The sequence below is a fragment of the Epinephelus moara genome, chromosome 3, assembly GCF_006386435.1.
Source record: "Epinephelus moara isolate mb chromosome 3, YSFRI_EMoa_1.0, whole genome shotgun sequence".
In the NCBI taxonomy this organism is placed as follows: Eukaryota; Metazoa; Chordata; class Actinopteri; order Perciformes; family Serranidae; genus Epinephelus; species Epinephelus moara.
In genome coordinates, this window is record NC_065508.1 from 26,998,126 (window position 1) to 27,021,463 (window position 23,338).

At 40.5% G+C, this 23,338-nt stretch overlaps 1 protein-coding gene across 1 annotated transcript; it reads left to right on the forward strand.

Moving 5' to 3' along the window:
• Positions 1 to 224: 224 nt before the first annotated feature.
• On the forward strand, positions 225 to 22,660 carry castor2 (cytosolic arginine sensor for mTORC1 subunit 2; the record flags this gene model as incomplete). The annotated part of the gene is made up of 8 exons (XM_050040825.1): positions 225 to 315; positions 4,148 to 4,341; positions 10,565 to 10,697; positions 11,888 to 12,011; positions 14,339 to 14,449; positions 16,888 to 16,970; positions 17,749 to 17,843; positions 18,948 to 22,660. Coding segments are annotated over 8 exons (894 nt in total), but the record flags the coding sequence as incomplete, so codon positions are not given.
• Between the last annotated feature and the right edge of the window lie 678 nt (positions 22,661 to 23,338).

The window sequence follows — 23,338 nt, forward strand, 5'->3', positions numbered from 1 at the left end:
AGGCATAGTTGCAGTCTTGTGTTGGTTTATGCACATGTCATTGATGCATCTTTTCATATAAAACTGTCTCTTTAATGCTCCAGACTAGTTGATGTGTATGTTATGAACGCTTCAGGGAGCAGCAGAGCTGAATAAGACAGTAATTGTTTGACTTAATCCAGCATGGGGATTTTTTTTCTTAAAGCTTTTCACATACTGTATCCACTGTTTGACTTGCCCTCTCCTTTTTATCTCTCCCATTCAGATGCAAGTTTTTCAGTTTGACAGAGACTCCGGAGGACTACACCATAATCGTCGATGAGGAAGGCTTTAAAGGTGGGCCTCTCTTTGTGGATCTTTAAAGTCGCTTGGGCAACCATAGATCGGGCGGCAGGAAAAGATCACATTGTGTAATCTGTGATTCTCTCCAGCACCACGTAGCTTCAGCTGCCAATGTTTGAGCACACTTTGTCATTATGGATGTGAGGCCAAGCTGCTAGTCGTCGTGTTTTGTGGTTGGCTGATTGAGTGAATTCATGTCATTACACACCCTTTCCCTGGGTGACCCTCCTTGGTTACCCTGGAGACTACAGGCTATTTGTTGCATAACTGGCACAGGTATTTTCTACTGGTGACTGTCTCTGAGTGTGTAGGTGCCTGTTTTCTGTCCAGCTTAAACTATGAAACTAAAGCAAGCAATGATAAATACATTTTTTAAACCTGCTGGGAGACACTGAAAATATATTTTTCTGACCTTTTATGAGGACAGAATATGTCCATATGAATTTTAATAAGAGATGATTAAGCACTGATAGTGCCTGAGAATTATTACACCATCCAGTCCACTGACAGTAACTTATTGAGGCGTGCAGTAAATGTCAGTCTGTGGTTTATATTATTAAATATCCTGCTTAACCTACTGTATGTTAATGGTTGCTGATTAACTGAACTAAACTGAAGCAGAGTTTGGCTATCTCCCTCGCTGTCTGTACCAAAGAGTAGCTAGAAAGTGATGAGGGCTCACTCCACAGCAAAATCTGGTGACCAAAATATCACCAGAAGTACATTGCACAGCACACTGATCAGCCAAAAAACAAAGACTTGAAGCAATCTCAGTCAACTGACATTTTGAGTCTCTGATTTTCAATAGGGAAGCCCTACTGTAGCGCATAGTCTAGTGCCGGGTACACACTACACAATACCAGCCCGATTATAGCCCGACACAACATGACGCTGTGTCGGGCTATAATCTGTCATATCTGTCGGCCAAGTCACGACACGATTTTATGACCCCACAATGGCCCAATCTGACATAGTGACCGTTGTGACAGACAAAAATGGCGTGTAGTGTGAGCCTGGCATAAAGCAGTGTTTCCCAACTGGTGGGTCACGGTCCAATAGTGGGTCACGGGTCCATTCTGAATGGACTGCGAGCGACTCACGAACATGTCAAGATTGTAAAAAAACAATCTTTATTTTGAAATCCAGTGGTTTTGTTTTTTAGGCCGTGTCCAACTCCACTTTAGTTCACATAATCTGGGTGCAAAGTCAAGTGCAAGGGTTAGAGTGGTTGTATTTAGTCCCCCAATTAATCATAGAAGTGTTTTGGGTGTCATCATGAATTCAACCCATCAGAGTGTCATCTCCCATTCTTTTTAAAGCTCAGGTGTGCCTACACCTGGCACACTGCTATTGACATAGTGGATTCAGCAAATTGGTGAAGCGAGTGGTTTTCCGCCAAAGGTATTACAGTATATATGATATTTAAAATAATGTAATATAATCTTTATTTATAAAGCACTTCTCTAAACAGCATCACTAAGTGCTTCACAAGGCAGCAGAAAAAAAGGTCAAGTCATAAAACCAACAGGCCTGATTTCCTCCAGTAGATGTTCCAGTGCCTTGTGGCCCGAACTGCAGAAGTGCAGTCCCCTCCAGTTTTCATCTGGGCCTCTGAAACAGACAAGGAGCAGTAATGTCACTGCAGCAAATATTGTGGGACATTTGAGGAGCAACACTAAAAACTGTAGTTTTAAACTTGGCAAAGGAAACAGAACTAAACTTTCAGCTTCTGAAATTATCAATAAAGTTACTCCTTGTGCATAAATGCAGATAGTGTCTCTCTTAACGGGGCGTCATACAGACGCTCTGCATCTCTGCTCTGCTCTCTGCTACGTTCACATTTTACAGAATGTCATTATTATTTTCCTCATGAATGATGTGTTATTTCACCCATGCACAACCCACCCACACGTCCCTGTGTGTGTAACAAGCAGAGTGTAAGCATGTTGTTAACCCGCCTATGCAGGTGCATCTTACTATCTGAATCTATCTGAATAATGCAAGAAAATACTCTGCCATGATGTTGGTCAATGCAATTGCTTTCTGCTGCCTCGAAATAGCGACACGCCAACAATGTGCCTGACCACACCTCATTTTGAGATCCACACATCGATGAATGCACAGATGGGCACAAACTGTGTTGGCACTGGCCGTGACAATGACAACTGCGTCAGTCTGAAACTAACAGTGACAGTTGCTGTGCGCTGGGTGTAAGATAGGGCCATATAAATAGATTTATAATCAGTTTTAGGGCTGCAAATAACAATTGTTTTATTATTTAGTCAGTGAAACGTCAAGAAGTAGTTGTACAACCTCACAGAGCCAAAAGGAAAGTTCTTAAATTGCTTGTTTTATTTGTCCCACAGTCCAAAACCCACAAATATTTCAATTACTATCATATTTGAGAAGCTAGAACCAGCAAATATTTGGCATTTTGTGCTTGAAAACTGACTGAAATAAACTGTACATTTTCTTTGGATCACCTAATTGATGAAACGACTAATCGTTGCAGCCCTAATCACTATTATGATCATAGTTTTAAAGCATAACCTGTGAGAACAGTAGCTCAAGAAGAGTCACGAAACTGACTCAGTGATGTCTAAGATTAGCCACCATGAGCTAGTGGTCATACTCGACCACGTAGGTTTGACTGTACTGAATTGAGCGATGGTGAGTTCACTTTGTTAGAGAAACATTGTGCTACCTCTGCCTCATTATTTCAACATTATGGATGGAGGGCAGGCTGAACTCACATCTCAAATATCCTTGACTCTTTCTTAATGAGCTGATTTTTAAATGACTTCAAAATGTAAATCCAAACGGGGGGTAGGTACGACTGTCTAGACTGGAATTAGGACAGGACAGGGGGAAAAGCACAGTCTGCTCTAACACAGGGAGTGGAGGGCGGAGCCTGAGAATAATATTGTATAATGCCAGATAATAAAAAGGCATTGGCAATAGCACTCAATATAAAAAGGAAAAAAGTATGTGTATAAAAAATAGAAAACAGGAACTAGAACACATAAAAAATCAGGAACAACCATTAGTCATGCTCATAGCTCACCCTAACTTCCCAGTTTCTATTCTGTTTATTCCAAACTGGTGTTGAAAAAATGTATTATTACATCTAGTTTTGTTTTGGGGGAGGGCAAAAGACCTCGAGTCAGATATAGAACTCTCCAGCTACCCAAAGATGGAGGCGGCATGGGTCTTCCAAAATTGATGGAGTACTTTTATGCTGCTCTATTGAGACCCATATATTGTTGGTGTGAGTCAGAATTTAAAGCAAAATGGAAAGATATAGAAAAAGAAAGAAACCAAATTTCAGTTCAAAGTATGATTGGAGATAATAAACTATACAAGGAACTAAAATTTAATATGGATCCAATAAAAGCACACACATTAGATCTGTGGTCTAAAGTATTGAAAAAGACGTTTTATTACTAAAGCTGAAACTTGAAACCATTTTGTTAGTGGAAGTGTGTGTAAAAAGCTTCCTCTTTGAAAATAACTAAAACAAAGGGGAGATTTCCGTCCTACGTCAATATCGTAGATTAGCAAATGTACACGGTATGATAACCGTCAACTTTTATATGATGGTATACCTTGAAACCGGTACATCGCTGCAACCCTAGCATACAGCATTGGTTTAGTGAAAGAATTAAGTCCTTTGATTCTGCTTAACCTGGTGTGAAGTCTAATTACCTCGCTTAATAAGTCCTAAATCTCTTCTCAGGATTTTCTGGTTGTGACAGAAGTCACAGTGCTGCAGATGTGAACTTCCACTCCCGCTCTTTTTGACTTTACTGTCTCTGTCTGTTCCCAGAGCTGCCCCAGTCAGAGCACATCAGTGTTGCTGATGCCACATGGTTGGCCCTTAACGTGGTGTCAGGGGGCGGCAACGCATCCAACTCGCAACCCATCGGAGTCACCAAAATCGCTAAATCGGTCATTGCGCCGCTGGCCGACCACAACATCTCTGTATTCATGCTGTCAACGTATCAGACGGACTTCATTCTGGTGAGTGTGGATATTAATAATGTTCCAGATATTGTACCATTTCAACAGTAACACTGGCAAATATAAATGTGTTTTCTTTGTTTGTGTGAAGGTAATGTAACACAGAAATGTCAAACCCTGCTACTGACAATGAAAACTGTGATGTGTTTAGAAGCTATTATAGAATGTAAAAACTTTGAAAGGCTGTCGTAGGAAATGCCAATGAAAAAGAGAAAATAATCCCTTCTATAGTTTAAAAAAAAAAAAAATCCTTTAATTTTTTTGGAGAGGGGTTTAAAATTTATTAGATTATTTTAGCCCAGACTCAATTTAAAGTCCCAGTGAAATGGAAGTTAGAGCATCTTTAACTTCTATACCGTGATGTATTTCCTAGTGAAAGGAATATTTGCACCTAGTGTACAAGCAAGGCCCCAGAAACAACACGCTTTGAAGCCAATTTTACATAGTGACCAAACATGAAATTACAACTTCCCTGTCCATCAAAAGATGCCACTGGGCCCAAAAAAACTTTTTCCCAAAGACTTACATTGTGAATGAGATGTCACAACCCCCTACGAAATGACTCATTTCACAATCTAGATTTGATCCATTTGGTCCAATAACATTTGGGAAGTCTAGAAGAACCACACGATTAAAACATTTTATCTCCAGTCAAGTTAGCAGAGCGCTAAACTGGAGGTAGTCGGCTGGGCCGGCAGAAGTCTCTAGCGCACCTGCTCTATGGACCGCACAGTGTGGAAGGAGTGCAGATCATCTGGATAACTTTATACTCAGTAGTTGAACTTTTTTTGGCTTTATGTACCACTTAGAAACTTTTATAAGAATAAACGGGGCACCACCTCCAACGCCATACAGTCCTCTCTGTACATCCATGCCTAAGTTTAAAGGGCCCCCTCGTACCATTACTAAGAGCCACACGCTTGAATTATTTTTATTACCAATAACATTAGCGGAGGGCTAGACCAGATGTAAGTCGCTTGGTCGGCAGAAGTTTCTAGTGTGCTTGGTTTACAGGCCACACAATCAAGAAGATCATTTCATATCGCAGAAATTGAGGTTTTTTTGGCTTCATGCCACAAAAGGCATGCAAAAACTGTTTTCCAGGCCTAGAAATGCTTTGGAAATTTTTTTAATATACATTGTTTTATGTATATATGTTATATGTTGGGCAGCATGGTGCTGTAGTGGTTAGCACTGTTGCCTCACAGCAAGAGGGTTCCTGGTTCGATCCCGGGTGTGGGAGCCCTTCTGTGCGGAGTTTGCATGTTCTCCCTGTGTCAGCGTGGGTTTCCTCCAGGTGCTCCAGCTTCCTCCCACAGTCCAAAGACATGCAGCTTAATTGGTGACTCTAAATTGTCCGTAGGTGTGAATGTGAGTGTGAATGGTTGTCCGTCTCTGGTTGTCAGCCCTGTGATAGTCTGCTGACCTGTCCAGGGTGTACCCTGCCTCTTGCCCAATGTCAGCTGGGATAGGCTCCAGCCCCCCCGTGGCCGTCAAGAGGATAAGCAGTTAGAAAATGGATGGATGTTATATGTTCATATAAACCCATTATATGGCTAACATTTCATGAAATATATACCTAGCACTACTAATTTAAAATCTAGTGCTTGCTGTGCTGTGTTTTCTTTGAAACAACACGAGTGTCATGCAGTATCAAGTCTAAAAAGACATTACGGCAGTCAGCATCAATGTATTTAGGCACTGCATGCGCTCAGTTTGAGGTAAGATCGCAAAGCAATTTAGGCATGTCAAAGAATTTTTGATTAACAACAAATAAATGCACACAAACTTTTCAAAATCATAATTCAAACAAACGTCAAATTGCACTGAAATCAATATGATCTTTGGTTTTCACTTACCCAAGAAGGGGTTTGGCCCTGATGTTTTTGGAAGTACCCATATGTGCTGTCCAGTCTTTTGGCAATGCACATATGCAGCCAGTTGGCAGCGGGAATGTCTAATGTGTGAGTAAAGTCATTAAGGGCTGTATGGTTGTGTTGCTATAAAGGCCTACCTATCTTAAACTACCTAGATAAAGTCTAGGAAAAATGAGTGGGAATCCTGATAAAAGCTGAAAGAATTTATTTTTCGTTTCACTGGGTCTTTATAAACAAAATAAGGCTGGTTAATTTGCACAAATAGAAGAAATAACAGTGAAGTTGTTTTTTGTCATTGAACATTTGCTGATAATTTGTGTTTAAGAGACGATTATTGATCAGGTGCGCATGCTTCAAGAGCTGCATTATTTGTCTCTTATGCAACCACCAGGAACACAATTGTCTACGTCCACAGTGCCTGACATGAAAAAGCAATAACCTTGGATATAGTGTACCTCTCACCGGCCCACTTCCTTTTGATTTAGGAAGAAATCCTCTCTCATACCGAAGCCTTTCTGGCCACAGGGAGTGTTTTTTTATTGCCTTCTTTAGTGGAAAAACAAGGTCTGCTGAGCGGCTCTGGCATGTTTATGAAAATGAAAGAAAAAAAACCTGTGTCGATGTTGATAATCTGTTACATAAAGGGGATCAGCGGCTCAGCCTCTTGCTGGAATTCCAGGTATCATACCCAGGCCTGTTTCCTGTCTCCACACTGGCTGCTCCTAGCCACAATCCTAATTATTGGTATATCAGATCACAAGAGGCCAAAAAAAAAGAAACCCTGCTGCGTTCACCCTGTCGCCCACACCCACCACACATCATCTCTCTCTGTCCTTGTCTCATGCTGTGTCGGATTGTATTACTGAATCTCTGAGCAGACCAAAAGACAGACCAGCTTAAGATGTGTTTTTTTTTGCTTTCACTGTTAGGATCTTTTGTGTTACATAAAGCAGTAAAGCCTGACCCAAATGTTGAATACGCTCATTTAGACTGAGCCACAAGTATCCTGACTAAGTCAAGCCATTCAAAGCAGCTTCTCACAAGCACCTTCACCTTCACACACACACACAGAAATCCAATTGACGTAATAGCTGACACCCACAGTGAGGAAAGGAAAGTTCACCTTTATATCAGAGACAACAAAGAACACACACCAAGGGAGAATTGTCCTATCAAAACACTCAGCTCCATTATGTTTGATAGTTTAGTCTGCAAGACAACTAAATAAAGAATATAGGTTATATCATGTTAAAGCAATTTACAGTAACTCTTTGAATGATTGAAATGTTGATGGAATCCATTTCATGTCATTTAATGGCATATAAAACAAATCAAATACAATTATTATAACCCTAAAGGACAATATCACTCTAACAAACATAAAATTTACATTTATATTTGGGTTAATTTTCTTTTTGATGTTATTGTTTGTTTTCTTTGCCCCATTTCAAATCATATTCCAAAGTTTCCTTTCAACCAACGCCCCTCTCTTCAACAAGATTTCTCCAAAACTAATAACTTCATTCCCATGAATCTAGCTGTAGATATTTATGGTTGCCCAAAGGTGATTTTTAAAGGGATACTTCAGATATTTTTTAAGTGGGGTCGTATGAGGTACTTATCCATTGTCAGTCAGTGCGTTTACATGACATTAGAGAAAATCGATTTATTGTGACAGTCGACTAAAACCTGACTTTTAAAATACATGTAAACATGTTAGTCCGACTGACATCGTACTAAATCTAATTTCTCAAAGTTGGACTAACACACCCTGATAACGCGATTTGGAGTTGAATTACTCCTGCATGTATACAGTCAGTTAGACCCAAAATTGGCGCTTGCTCCACAGTGTCCACCCTGGGCTTTGACCCAGAAGTCAAATAGCTTTAAATGTGTAACAGAAGAAGAAGAAGCCGGTCACAACAACAAGAAGCATGCTTTTTTTGGAAGAACGAAACATACAGAGCTGTGTAGTAGTCCACCTTGGTACCAGTTTGCTGGAGCCGGTTGTCTGAATAAGAGGAAAACAGTAGCTTAAGTGACAGGAAACACCTTTAATGTGTATCGGAAAGCTGTAGGTGTGTCAACTGATACTGCTTGTTTGTCAGACACTATAAATTGTCATGATGTACCAATTCATTGGCTTTCTTGTGAGCAAACCCTCAAATGTCCAATCCTTAATCCAAATTATTTATTGGTCTCTTTTTTCTACAACACTTGCTAACCATAGCTAACGTGTTTGTCGATTGTTTGGTCTGTGACATAAAAGGTCCAATACTAACAAACTGAAAGGCGGCATATCGTCACCTATCGTAGTGGGGTCAGACATACTTCAGTCAGTAAATCGATTCCCCTCCCGTGCTTGTATAATGGGACAAGGACAGTAGTCCAATTAAATGGCCTAGTCAAGCTCCAACTGTAGCTCAGTTTAACTGTGCATGTAAATGTACTGAGTGTATTACATAGGCCTCTAGTTTCGCAGACCGGGCGCGGCGAGGGCGCAGCGCACCTGCACTTTGCCAACTGGGTGTGGCCAGGCGGATTTTGCAAGTTTGGCACACCGTGCGCCTGGCGCAGCTACTCCTCTTTCCCACCTCCATCCCTCCTACCTGCGCAAGTCGGAAAGAGGGAGGAGAGAAGGCGTGGAGTGGGGTTTACACACATCACACCAATCAAATGAGCCCCTCTCCTTGCTCTTAAATGCGATGATGAGAGTTTACTCAATTCGCCATGGCAGAAGAGAGCAGCAGCGTCAGACGGCCAAACTTCTCCCAGGAGGAAACTGATGTTTTGGTCCGGGAGGTCCAAGCTCGCAGTGTCCGAACATACGGAACTGCGAGCTTGGACCTCCACGGGCTGATGATGCAAAGGTAGCCTGGGAGGAGGTCACCACAATTGTAAATCAATGTTGCGCTTCTCTCGTGGGCGTGCGCTCTCTCTTTCTCTCTCGCAGTCTCACTCTGTTTCTTTTCTTTTGACTTTTCTAAGATGACANNCCAAGCTGGATCTGTCGACACCTCCCCCTGCTGCGCCGCCACACCCATCTCAGCGCACCTCGGTCTGCCAAACTGCCAAACTACCAAACTGAGCGCGCTTTGGGTTGCGCTGCTCGAAACTAGCTCTGCGCGGGGTTCACCACCCTGCGCCGCGCCGGGAAACTAGAGCCCATACAGTAGATGTCAGTCAGCACACCTCCAGTTTGGAGAGGCAGGCAGGAGTCTAAAGCAGAGGCTAAGTAATGTGCAGCTGTGGCTAGGAGCAACAACAAAACATATTTTAGCCGCCTCAAACAAATATTATCACTTTAAGTGAATGCTATAGGTACAGTACAGACAGTGATTTGATCTGACGGGGAACTGGAGCCTTTATATTCCTCTCTTCAGAGCCAGACTCCACTGAGAAAAACAGTGATTTAACATTGCTGAGCACAGGAGCTGCCAGTCTACTGCTGCCTCGATCAGTTTGTTAGTTTGTGTTATTGTGTGACCAACATCTACTGTGGGTAATATACTGACTATGGTTAGTATCTTATACAACCCCACTTAAAAGAATCCTAACTATCCCTTTAATGTCTTCGGTGACTTTTGAACTTCAATTTCCACTTTTACAAAGTTCATACTTCAGTTATTCAGGACCAGACGCTGCAAAGGCTTTTGATTGAATTGTATCACAATGATATGATCATTTCATGTGTTATTGTTTCTGACAACTAAATGAAATCTAAATTAAAACCTCTCCTGATTTCCTCTGACTAAGTTCTCTCCTGTACTTTTATTTCCTGAATTGAATTTGGGGAGGTTTGTTGTTGTTAGTCTTGCATTTTATTTTACTGTATTTCATTCTACTCTAATTAAATTGTATTTTCCCTCTTCGCTGTTTTCAAACGTTCCTTTAATGAATTTCTCCACCACTTTGAATTGCCTGTGTGTGAAAGGTTTTATAAAAATAAGCTTTACTTGTATTGCTTGTTGAGGCATACATATACCACTTCAAGATGTGTTGAGACGAATGAATACAACTCTTGCTTTTCCTCTAATTTGCTGCATTGCTGTTACTATACAATTTATATCCCTTTCCTATTCTACGTACTGAATCTAAGCCCATTTTCTGGAGATTATCGAAAGCTATTTCATCAAAAGTTTAGAAAGTCAAAGAAAATGAAGCAGGGCGAGAGAGTCGGTAAACTGAAAAGTAAATTAAAGCATTTCACTACAAAATAATCTACTGTAGGAATGTGTAAAAGCGAGATTCCCCTTTAAATGTTTTCTCAGACACAAAAGCAACATTTCATTGGATTTTCCAACAACTGTTCTCAACTCACCTTGATCATTTACTTTTATCCCCAGGTTCGAGAGCGAGACCTGCCGATGGTCATGCACACGCTGTCTTCCGAATTCACTTTGCTTCGGGTGGTCAATGGAGAGACGGTTGCTGCTCACGATCTGGGGGTCAGCAACGGCTTTGTGAAGCCTAAACTTGGTAGGCATGAAAATAAAACATTTATATGTGTATTTTTGTATAGAGGCAAGGTTTTTAAGAATGATGACAAGCAGGAGGTGGCTAGATACTGAGTATAGCATTAGTTCAGGCAGGACACAATGTCAAGCTCAGCTCACACCCCAGCTACATCAGCTGATCTCAAACAGCACAGTCAACTGATGGAGAGCTGCTTGATGGAAGGGAGTCAGCTTATAGATCACATGATTCCTTTCTATGCATTCCAATTTCATTCAGAGCGCTCTATTTAAACTGCTCTGGCCTGCCTACTGTTGCTGCTTCCTCTGCAACCTGCTTTGCAACCCGCCTCCACCCCAGCTCCTCCTTTTCTTGCTGTGTCTGACTTTTCAATGTCATTTCTGTTTGTCATTGATGCTGCTCTGTTCTGTTACTGGGGGGTCTTTGCTGCTGCTCTCCCTGCCTTAGGCTTTCCATGTAGGCGCATGGAAGGGCAGAGATGTGTGCTCTCTGCCTCAGGCTTTTAACGTAGGCATGTGAAAGAGGCTTTCTGTGTAGGCCTGAGGAAAGGCAGAGAAGCCCCAGAACAGAGCCATACCATCAAATATAATACTGCAAATGGAAATAAAGTTTTCTTTGACTAATGTGGTCCTGACTGAACTAACAGCCACCAAAACAGTCTGAATATTTTCATAATATTTCAGAGTAAAGATGCACATTAAAACAGTTTTGGAAAATTTTGTTGGACTGATTTTGCTCTGCACATGTCTACAGCTTTCAACACTAGTGTGACATCTGTTAAACATCAAAATGTATGCTGAGAGATTTTTCAAAACGTATTTTACACTTCATTATTTATACAAGGATGATAATTCCTGAAGTCCCTTGACCTTGGAAGCAGTTTGACAAAACTATCTCAACTTCAGGATCAATTACTAGCTTGTTCTTGAGCTTTCAACAGACAATTTTCAGCCTCTACAGTTGACATGTAGAGGTTCAAACTTTCCATTTTTCTGGAAACTTTTAGGACTTCTTGTTCGTGTTAGTTTTTAAGTTTAGCCTTAAGGTTAATTTTTTGATGCTGTACATAGCAGTTTTCAAAAATGTGATGACATTTAATGCTCATTTTTGCCATATAAACTGTTAATTAAGATGCTGCTTGGCTAAATTGCTGTCTCTGAGCCCTCATGTGAATGATCATTTTTGTTTTTCAGTGCCCCGTCCCATCATTCATCCCTTATCTAGTCCCAGCAACATGTTCTGTGTGACCAGCCTGGACCCAGACACACTGCCCTCTGTAGCCACCTTGCTCATGGATGTCATGTTTTACTCTGGAGGGTAAGAAAAGTAAAGCAGAATTATTTAGTGAATGAAAATGGAGGCTTATGGACATCTGTTAAGGGTGAGCTGTAGTATATTACCTACAATACCTGTGTAAACCGGGATATTTCAATAATCTGAGCACATACATTTTCTTGGATGAATCCTAATGACTTTGACGGCTGACATTATTGGTTTTCTGTGAAATGCTTTAACAACTATTGCATCAAATGCCATTAAATTTGGTTCAGACATTAGTGTTCCACACAAGATTAACTGTAATAATTTTGATGATCCCCTGACATTTAATGTAGCACCACTGACAGGTTAAAATTCATCCAAATACCTGCAAAACTAATGACATTGCCATTGATGAAGTCATACGTTTGATTTGTGTTAAATGTATTATCTCGCCACGCCACAAGGTGGCTTATATTACTGGCCAAGGCAGGCCATGGTATTTAAATTCATACCAGTAAGCACAGGTGTTGCTGATGGTGAGAAGCAAACAGTTTTCGACTGTGTTGGATTAAGATTTGTATGGCGGTATTTATTGGAACTTTGTGTTGAAACTTACTAGACGTTATAGAGACATTACGGATACTGGTGAGAAAATAGATGTGAGAGGATATACAGCATTGGTAAAGATTGGGAGTAGTTTCTGAGTACACGTCCAAAAGATTCAGCCAATTAGCAACCAGTAGCGGCTAAAGTGTAGGGCTAGTCACTACAGCCATCAACCGACTTTCAGCCAGTGTTAGCATGCTAATATGCTAAAACAAAATGCTGACAATGGTAAATAACCTTCTGAGACCCTGCGTCTTTATATGAGGACGTCATATTTTGGCTTTACTTGACCTTATACTTCATTCTACTTAACTTAGACCTGTTGTCCTCATTCATGGACACTTTTTGTGCCATCTAGTGGTAGTAAAAGCACAATACACTAATCCATGTAAAAACAAGATGGCAGCCATCCGTGCCAAGTCAGTCTGCAGCCAATCCTGACACAAAAGTGGACAAGATCCAAAACCTGATCAGATTTTATGGTTGAAAGTTGTTTATTTATGATTAATAATGTTTGTAGTTTTAATATGGCAACACATTTGATCAATTTTAGGAACAGTAACAAATTAAGATGCTGCTAATTAGGAAGTACCCGTTTGAAGACATTGGGACTTTATTATCGTCTCGGTTGAGGATATTGGGACTTAATTATTGTCTCATATAAGGATATTGGGACTTTATTATCATTGACAATGTTTAGTTTGTACACTTATCAGGTTCTACTGATCCCAAATAGCTGGGAGAAATTAAAAATACATACCAAACAAAAGTTCCGGTCTCAGGATGATATTATAGCTACTGGTACCAGCATTTAAAGCATGTTAGTATGTAGACAATTGCATTTAACTCAGAGTAAAGTACTGTTAGCGTGGCCGTAGCCTAGGTAGGTTTTTTTGTCTTCTGCTACGTCCTGTTTGTGAATGTGTGTGTATTTCTGGCCTGTGTGAATATGACAACAGAGTGAAAAAAAACTCTTCTCTCTCTTCTTAAAGTTTGTGTCATGACAAACACATAAACATGAGGTAGAAGGCTACAAAATCATCATTTATAGTGTTAATATTACACAAGAGGGTGTGCTTTACAGCAGGGCTAAAGCACCTGTGCCGAGAATAAACACCACACATATTAACACAAGACTGCCGAGCTCAGTCTGGTTGTTACTAAGATATCTGCTGAAAAAAATAGTCTTTCCGTGGAGAGATTTAGCCGCTGCATCGGCTATTTTTAAGATACTGCTGTGTCATTGAGTCACTGGCAGCTGATATGATTCAAACATTTCCATTAACACTTAACTCCAGAGTGAATTTATTGAAAAAAGATAGACGTAATAGTTTCAACAATTCACAACATGTTTTAATCTAACAAAATATTGTGCTTTAATCCACATTTGTCAGCATTTAGGCTTCTCAAAACAGTTTGCTGCAAACAAGGGAGGCACGCGCCTGTATTAACGAGGTGGTTTAATCCAGGTTTTAATGATGAGGATGGTGTGCTTTAATGCTGAATTGATCACACCCAAAATGTCTCGCTAACCAGTCAGATTGCTGGTCAGATCTACTTGTTGTATAATAAACAATACATGACATTCCCATCATCACTTGTTGACCTCTCAGGTTGTTTGACACCCACCTCTTAGTTGTTGTAAAGACACAAATGAAAATGTGTGAAAGCTAACTGGACATGACTGTGAGTGTAAGGTCGTTATAGGTGTGAGAGTACCAGAGTGTGATTCTGCATCACCAGTGTGACCACGTTAAATGACGTGCCTTTCTCTCCAGGCCGAAGGAGCCCGGCGCATCCAGCGAGGACTCCAGCCACATCCGCTTCTTCTCCTTCTCCCTGATCGAGGGCTACATCTCTCTGGTCATGGACGAACAGACAACTCAAAGGTGGAGTAGCCAAAAAACACCTGTTACACAAAGGCATATTACTGATGTTGCTGCTGCTGCGTAATTAACCTTAAGATGTTGTTTTCTTTTAGTCAGTCAGACTGGGACATTATGTTTATGCAGGTGGAACAACTGTATGATTGTTGTTTGAGGGGGCGATGATTTTGTTGCTAAGCAATAGCCGAGCAGTTGAGCATATACAATGTACTTAAGTCACAGTGGGTTTCAGTCTGACTCATTTATTCTCCGCTGCGTCCCCCTCTTTCTCACAGAATACTCTCTAATTAAACAGAAAGGCCATAAAGAAACTTGTGCAGCTGCAGATCCCATGTGGCAGCTCCTCCTCTATTAGCGCCACGTCTGATCAGAGATTGTCCATTCATAAATGAGGTGTCCTTTATATGGGTCAGGAATGTCTTTAAGCCATGTGGAGGTAAAATAATAATTGGACCAAACTTTCATTATGTTTCTTAAAGTTCATATTTTGTTTCTGCAGCATGTAGGTCAGCCTCGTCCCCACGTTTACGTAAGACCTAATGTGCTGCCTTAAAGGAATAGGTCACCCATTTTACTCCACTTTACAATGGCTCTCTTGTTCCGTGCGGCCGGCTGAACAGCGCCAACATAACTCACCTGCTGATGTCCATCTGAGTGGTTAATAGTTAGCTTCTTCTGCTGCGGCTCCACACAGTATCTGCTCTCTGTGCCAGGTGGCTGCCATTTGTTAACTAGAGCAAAACAACAAAGTGATTTAAAGTGGAGGGAGCGTCTTTAAGATCCATATACAACTGATGATTTAACATTTTATAAGGATTAAAGTCCAACTAAAATTATTTTTTTCGCTGCAGCGCACAAATCTGCTCTGTTAATTACATTTCCTGTGAGAGAATTATATACTGCTGGTGACATGATAGAGCTGTCTGTGCAATAATCACTCAGAACGCCACAATTATCTATCTTCATACAGTTGCATGTAAAGGTTTGGGCACCCCTGATCAAAATTTGCATGCACTGTTCTTCTGAGGTCAGTCCATAGGTTTTCAATGTTGCTTAGGTCAGGGGACTGTGAGGGCCTCGGCAAAACCTTCAACTTGTGCCTCTTGAGGTAGTCCATTGTGGATTTGGAGGTGTGTTTAGGATCATTGTCCTGTTGTAGAAACCGTCCTCTCTTCATCTTCAGCTTTGTTACAGATGCTGTGATGTTTGCTTCCAGAATATTCTGAAATTTAACCAAATCCATCCTTGGTGTGCCACTGGCTGCAACACAAGCCCAAAGCATGATCGATCCACCCCTGTGTTTAACAGTTGGACAGGTGTCCCTTTTTTCTCCAAACATACCTTTGCTCACTGCGCCCAAAAAGTTCTATTTTAACTTCATCAGTCCACAGGACTTGTTTCCAAAAAGCATCAGGTTTGTTAAGACTTCTGATGTTGAATTTTGTGGTGAGGACACAGGAAAGGTTTTCTTCTGATGACTCTTCCATGAAGGTCATATTTGTACAGGTGTGGCTGCACAGTAGAACAGTGCACCACCACTCCAGAGTCTGATAAATCTTCCTGCAGGTCTTTTGCAGTCTAACGGGAGTTCTGATTTGCCTTTCTAACAATCCTATGAGCAGCTCTCTCTGATTTGCCTTTCTAACAATCCTATGAGCAGCTCTCTCGGAAAGTTGCCTTGGCCTTCCAGACCTCAGCTTGACCTCCACAGTTCCTGTTAACTGCCATTTCTTAATGGCATCACAAACTGTGGAAACAGCTCCCTGAAAACACTTTGCTATCTCCTTATAGTCTTCTCCTGCTTTGTGGGCATCAGTTATTTTAGTTTTCAGAGTGCCAGGCAGCTGTTTAGAGGAGCCCATGGCTGCTGATTGTTGGGACAACTTTTCAGGAGTCAGAGTATTTATAAAGCTTTGAAATTTACATCACCTGGCCTTTCCCAATGATGACTGTGAACAAGCCAGAGCCCTAACAAGCTTATTAAGGTCTGAGACCCTGGGAAAAGTTGTCTGTGAGCTCAAATGTCTTGGGGTGCCCAAACCTTTTGCATGGTTCTCCTTACCTTATTTTTCCACTCTAAAAATGTACAAAACAAAAATTAATACAGTAATCTTGCTTAAAATGCTCAAAAGCGTGTTCCATCTTTAACTTCATGCCTTTTGGAGATTGGTTCATCTTTTACTCACTTACCTATTCACAGTTAAAGACATTTTGACCAAACTTCTCCATGCCACTGTAGACAGAGAAATTCTTTGAAAACAAACACTGAAACAAATTTGTTTGAGTTTTCTGTATTTTTAAAGCAGTAACATCACAACTTGTTGAACAAGCTCAAGCTGTATTCCACCCCATAAACCAAACTGTCTATACTATTATATTTAAATTCAAAATATAAATTGACCTGTAATCTGATCATTTCTTTGCACTCTGTTCTCTTCAAGGTTTCCAAACAACGTCCTCTTCACCAGTGCTTCTGGTGAGCTTTGGAAAATGGTTCGCATTGGGGGACAACCTTTAGGATTTGGTGAGGTTTATTTTATTTCATTTTCTATTTTTTGCTATAAGCAGTGTTCCTAAAGTCATAGAAAACCCAGAAAAGTCATGGAATTTCACAATCATGTTTTCCATGCCTGCAAAGTCTTGGAATTGTGTTGTGTGTAATAAAATGAATGGTTACAATAATCTTCCACGTAATTTATTTTCACTTGCAGTTGACATAATGTAGCTCTAATATGTGTATTTGCAATGTTTGGGGTCTAGTTTGGCATCACGTCCACCCGGCCATACAGTGATATACTTAACAGTTGTAGTATTAAATATTAACCCATCTCCAACACAGTGTATGCTATTGGTTCAGGATGATAAATGTACTACATCTCTCAGCAGCAGTTAGCTGTCAGGATCAGAGTCGTTGTGTTGAATCTTAAAACGTCTGTCAACTTACGTGTTCAGCTGATGTTGATTGGTGCTGCCTGCCTGCATGATCCAAACAAGCAGCTAACGCAGTAATACAAACAGAAATTAGTGTATGATTTCATGTTTAAACTGTTGCAACCAGTACATATTTTTCCAAAAAGAAAGATACAAATGATGCTGTGTCTTTCAATAAATAGTGTTAAATAACATCAAGTTAAAAATCAGTTCAAAAGAACACATTTGGAGCATGTTGGGTGGTATTGATGAAGTGGAGGCCAGGTTGGGAACCACTGTTGTACCGTCTCATTACACATTTAAGTGATGATGCATAAAGTGTTCACGACATCAGATCGTTGATGTGGCAAAGTTTGTTTGTTTTTTCACAGATGAGTGCGGCATCGTGGCTCAAATATCAGAACCCCTGGCAACAGCTGACATTCCAGCTTACTACATTAGTACCTTCAAGTTTGACCACGCCCTGGTAAGACAAAAACCTCTCAATGCAGTTGTTTTTATTCAGTGCTGTGTATGCGCTGTCGAGCTGCAACGATTAGTCCATTAATCTATTAGTTGATGACTGAAAATAACTATTCTGATAACTGATGGTTTCAGGTTCTCAAATATGAGGAATCTGCGGAATTTTGTTGTCTGATGTTGCAATAAATTCAATATTTTTGGATTTTGGACTGTTGGTCAGACACAAAAGGACATTTAAAGGACGCCACTTTGAGCTCTAGAAAATGGAGATGACAATCTTTCAATGTTTTCTGTTGTTTTTCAGACCAAACGATTAATAGATTAAATTTATAACAAGGGCTTTTCACACTGTGCGTTCTGAGAGCAGAATTAGGCAAAGGCAGCGGAAACTTCCGGTTCTCTGCGGCTCCCATTGAGAAAAACTACTGCTGCCACTCCCATCGACAAACTGAGCTAAACAGTGGCACAATTAAGTTGCAGAAGTCTCTGTAGTGACCGGTATTGTTCTAACGACAAGCCAATGCATCCTTATTGAAAGCTCCAGTGTGTGGGATTTAGGGGGATATATTGGTATCTAGTCAGACTGCAGGGTTTTTTTGGCTTTTGCTATTGACTCTTGTTTTGAGCTCCTGGTACCCCCAGGTACTGACAATCAGGTGCCTGATTGGCACCTGATTGTCAGGTGCCAGTCAAGTTGCGGCATTAAAAAAAACAAGTTGCGGCACTTCCAAGCGCTACTGAGGCTCCTGTTTGTTAAATGAATAAATTGTTAAATTGACAATAAAGACTTGTTTCTTCATACTTCAATCATCCAATCCACCAAACAAGAGTCAACAGCAAAAAAAAGCTGTTTGGCATTGGCAGAAAAGATTTGGCAAATTTTTCATGGGCGCAATACACATACTCAGCTCTGCTGCTCATCCCACAAATGCATGTTTCTTACAAATGTGGCACCATTTAAAATAAACAGGTTCTACAACGGTGTAAGATTTATTGCCAAGAAGCATTGTTACAACAAAGAAATAATCTACCAAACACAAATTTCCTTACTTTTTGTGCTTAGTTTATTCTGCTGTCAGATTGTTTTAAAGCCTGGTGTCTCCTCCAGGTTCCCGAAGAAAACATCCAAAGTGTGATCGGAGCTCTGCGGACCAAGAGCACGGCACAGTGAAGGAAGCCAGAGGAAAAACAATGACCGTTTTCAAAGTCATTTCGTTCAAACGTTTATCATGTCCAAAAAGTGCCAAGAGCTTATTTAGCGGACTTCTGTGGATCGGCTCTGAAAGGAAGGGATCTAACCACGAAGCGTGGGTGGAGTACGGGGGGGAGTGTGACGGTGTGTTAGGGATGCCTTTGTTACTTGATCATTTTCTTTGCCCCCACCCCTCCTTCCTTCCCCTGGCACTCGAGACCCTCCACTGCCTGCTCTGGTAGTTGTTGCTTTAGTTTACCAGACTGAATATGTTTCTTTTCCTCTCTAAAGCTGCTTCTTCCCACTCCCTGACCCTCATGAGCACCATACTGTATTAGTTACATAATTCCTCTAGTGGAAGAATGACGAATGTACTCTCAAAAACAAAATATATAAAAGCTCTCCATATTTTTATTTTTTTTTCCACAGTTCATTTCTCAGTGCCAAGATGTTTGAATGCCTAAACTGATGCCTTTGTCAAAATACTATACGTGTGCAATTGTAGGAGACAATTCTTTGAGACCGCCAGCGATGACGTTTTTCTGTTGTTGTTTTTTGCTTTTAGCAGCTGTTGAACATCTTTTAATTAGAGCAATGATCTGACTGTCGGAGTCCATTGTTATATTCAGACGCTTGATCTGGTGGAACATGAAGTGAATCCAACATCTCGATGAGGAGATGATCATTTAAGTGTTTTAAAAAGTCACAAGCATTCACACTGTGAGCAACCTGGTTGATGGGTCACTGGAAATTAGCAGAATTCATCGACATATTTAACATAATTTAACAGATTCTTTGGCTCGCAAGCACAATTTATGTGGCATTTAAGGCTTCAGAGTAGCTCTTAAGAATCACAAGTTTATATATTGCTAAACTGAAATTCAGCAACAATAACTTTGATATTTGGATAATAATTGCAATGGTTCCTTTTCTCAGTTTTATACTATAAGTTGAACACCTTTGGATTTTTTAGTGGTCAAACTACACTAAATATATTTGCCTCTGGTAGCTTATTTTTTCGAGACATTCAGAGTCTCCAGAGGAGGAATTACACTGACGTTTATGATCCCTGACTTTTCATGTAGCACCACCAGCGGGTCAAAGTGGATCACGTATTCAAAAATATCTCAACATCTATGTATTGGCACAAAATTTGCTGCAGACACTCCACGACAATGTGTCCTAATGGTTTTGACTTTTCATGTAGCGCCATCATCAGGACAGAATTTGAATTTATCAACCAAATACCTTCAAAACTAATAAAGTCTGGGGCGTCGGTGGCTTAGTGGTAGAGCAGGCGCCCCATGTACAAGGCTGCTGCCACAGCGGCCCGGGTTCAACTCCAGCCTGTGGTCCTCTGCTGCATGCCACTCCCTCTCTCTCCCCCCCTCACACTTGTCTGTCCCATCAAATAAAGGCTAAAAATGCCCCAAAAAAAATCTTTAAAAAAAAACTAATAAAGTCTGATGAGCCTCAGCTCGGCTTTGTTTTTAGTAATAATTAGCACATGGCTGAACATGGTCAACATAGCCCGCTAAAGCACGTTAACATTGTCATGGTGAGCATGTTTCCACCATCAGATCACAACAGATTGATTACACCTGTTGTGTATAGATACAGCAGAGGTCACATTGTTCTGTCACATAATGAAACACCAGCTATCACACTTTAAAAAAATGTTAATATTGTGTAAAAAATATGGAGAAAAAAGACCATTTATGTTATGCTAATGCTTTCCTATCGATAGGTACGATACAAAATGTTGCTTATAAAAAGAGTCTAGAATCCATTTCTGAATTCAGATGCAGACATTTAAAAATCCAATAGGTTTCAATTGGCAGCCGATAAATACCAGTTTTCAGGCATCAGAGCTTCATTGAGAAATATCTGCAGTTAATCAAAGCTTCAACAGGTGGGAGGTGGGTGGATGAGAGACGAGGACATATGTTGGACATATTTGAATCAGTAGTTTTCAGTCGAAATTACTGCACCTAAAATCATTTTGTCAGCACGCAGGTCGCAGTAACATCAGCCGTAACTTTTGAAACTATTGCAGACACTTGACTTTTTTAACATCTTGCTAGAGTATCTGTGAGCCTGACACATGTGGTCAAAGTGTCCCAGTTTCAGTAGTGCTGGACTGTTGGTGACTGATGTAAAATGAGAGCAAGACACAAAACTATCACGAAGTTTAAGTGTCCTTGTCTGAGGATAACTAATTTTGATTTACGTTAATGCATAATGACATGCAGCGATTAACCTGGAAACGATTGAAACATTGGGGTCAGCCTGTACATACATACATTTGATTATTACGCTTATTTACTTTCTCTCTGAGAGTTAGAGGAGAGGATCGTCACCATTCTCTTCTCTGTGCGTTCCGTAAGGCGCTGGAGCTACGAGGCAGTTAGCTTAGCTTAGCATAAAGACTGGGAACAGGGGAAACAGTTAGCCTGGCTCTGTCCAGAGTTTACACGTTACCAATTAACATAGGTGGGGCAAAGTTACAGTTAAGTCTCAACTTTTGGCACTCAAGTCCCAAGTGAAGACTGACCTGTCTCAAGTCAAGTCCCAAGTCCCAAACTTTGAGTTTTGAGTCCTAAACAAGTCATATGGTGCTCTTCACCAAATGTAATGCCATTTTAACATCAGAGTAATGATATATACTAAATTTACAAAACTCATGAATGCTTTTTAAAATTTGTATTTGTTAAAACAACAAGAAAATAGTGCTGTCATAGAATACAGCACTATTAACCATTGTATTTTTGTCTTGTATTTAGCTCATATCATATTGGAAAAATGTCCATAATTTCCCACATTGGTTTGGGGGAAGGTATCGAGTATTTTTAAGTTAAAGTCTCAGGTCCAAGTGACGAGTCGAGGTGTATAAGTCCAAGTTGAGGTGCAAATCTCTTTTGATTTTGTCAAGTTGAGTCCAAAGTCATGACATTTCTGACATGAGTCCACACCTCTGCAAAATAACATGCTGTATCTTGTTTGTTTAATCGGAAAATATCAGAAAAGTCAAAAAATCAACACTTTGTAGTTTTGTTCTCTACTGTATATTTGATCGTTTTCTGGTCCCTTCCGATGACTCGACGATCACGTTGCTCACAGTGTGAAGCTGCAATAAGACCTGCTAAAAATGCAATGATAAAAAATGTTTGCATCTACAGAAGTAATAAATTACTGAGCCACTTTGACAATGTACAATAAAAATAATGACATAAACATAAGCTATGGTTCACACAGGGAAGGAGCCCTGGTGTCCATGTAGGTGTTGAAGCTGCCCCTCCCCTGCCCCAGTCTGCACTTTAATGCAGGTTCCACCCCCACAGGCCTGCTGTACTTATGTGAAAACGGGGGAGGGCTATTTACTGTAGAGAGATCCTGTCCAGGAGATTTCTGTTGGTCTTAAACTTATTTGTTGTTTTCACGCCACCTTGCACCTAACAACAGCCTCTCTTCTGATCAGATGTGATTAGTAGACACCCTGTATTTATCAGTGTTAAAACAGGAGGAAGGTGACATTTCTTCTTAATCCATTTCAAAGAAAAAAAGTTGAAAGCTTTTCATTTGGAGCTTCTTGTGTGGAAAAAATAAACAAGCTTTTCTTTGTTTTTGGAGCTTGTTGCGTGTTCAGTTTTCATCAATGTGTCATTATTACTGTCCTTGCTTATCCATGGGGATTGTCCTCTCACTGTCATATGCTCCCAATGTGTACTTTAATCAATAAACTGGTGACATCTCTGCCCAAAGTGGTCGTCAGAGCCTCCAGATTAACTATAAATCAGATTTCTATGAGTATTTTGACATGAAAATGGGAAAATAATACGCTACAGTTTAACAAGAAGTCATCTTTGAGTAGAGTGCAAATGCATGAACAGGATATTAATATCATCGGCTAATGAGGAGTACTGGATGTAAAGTAAGGGAACAGAATAGTACATGCAGCAGGGACACAACCTGGAAAAACAAGCGCGACACAAACCTGAAGTGAAGCATGTCATCTGGTGCTTACAATAACCCGCCGAGCACAAACAGCAGCAGTGAAGACTTTCTCTGACAGTGTTTGTTACATCACTACTTCATCAGTTCAACAACAGCTTGTTTTCTCTGAGAGGAAAGACACTTTAAAAAACCCTCTGAGCACAAAGCAGCAGGCAGGGAAAATAAGCATCTGAAAAATAGAGCTGGTGTTTTTCCTCATTAAAAAAAAGCTGGTTAGATATATACGTACCTTTTGAAAAACTACACTAAGCATAATGAAATGTAAAACTAGGCATCCATTTTCAGCCACTTAT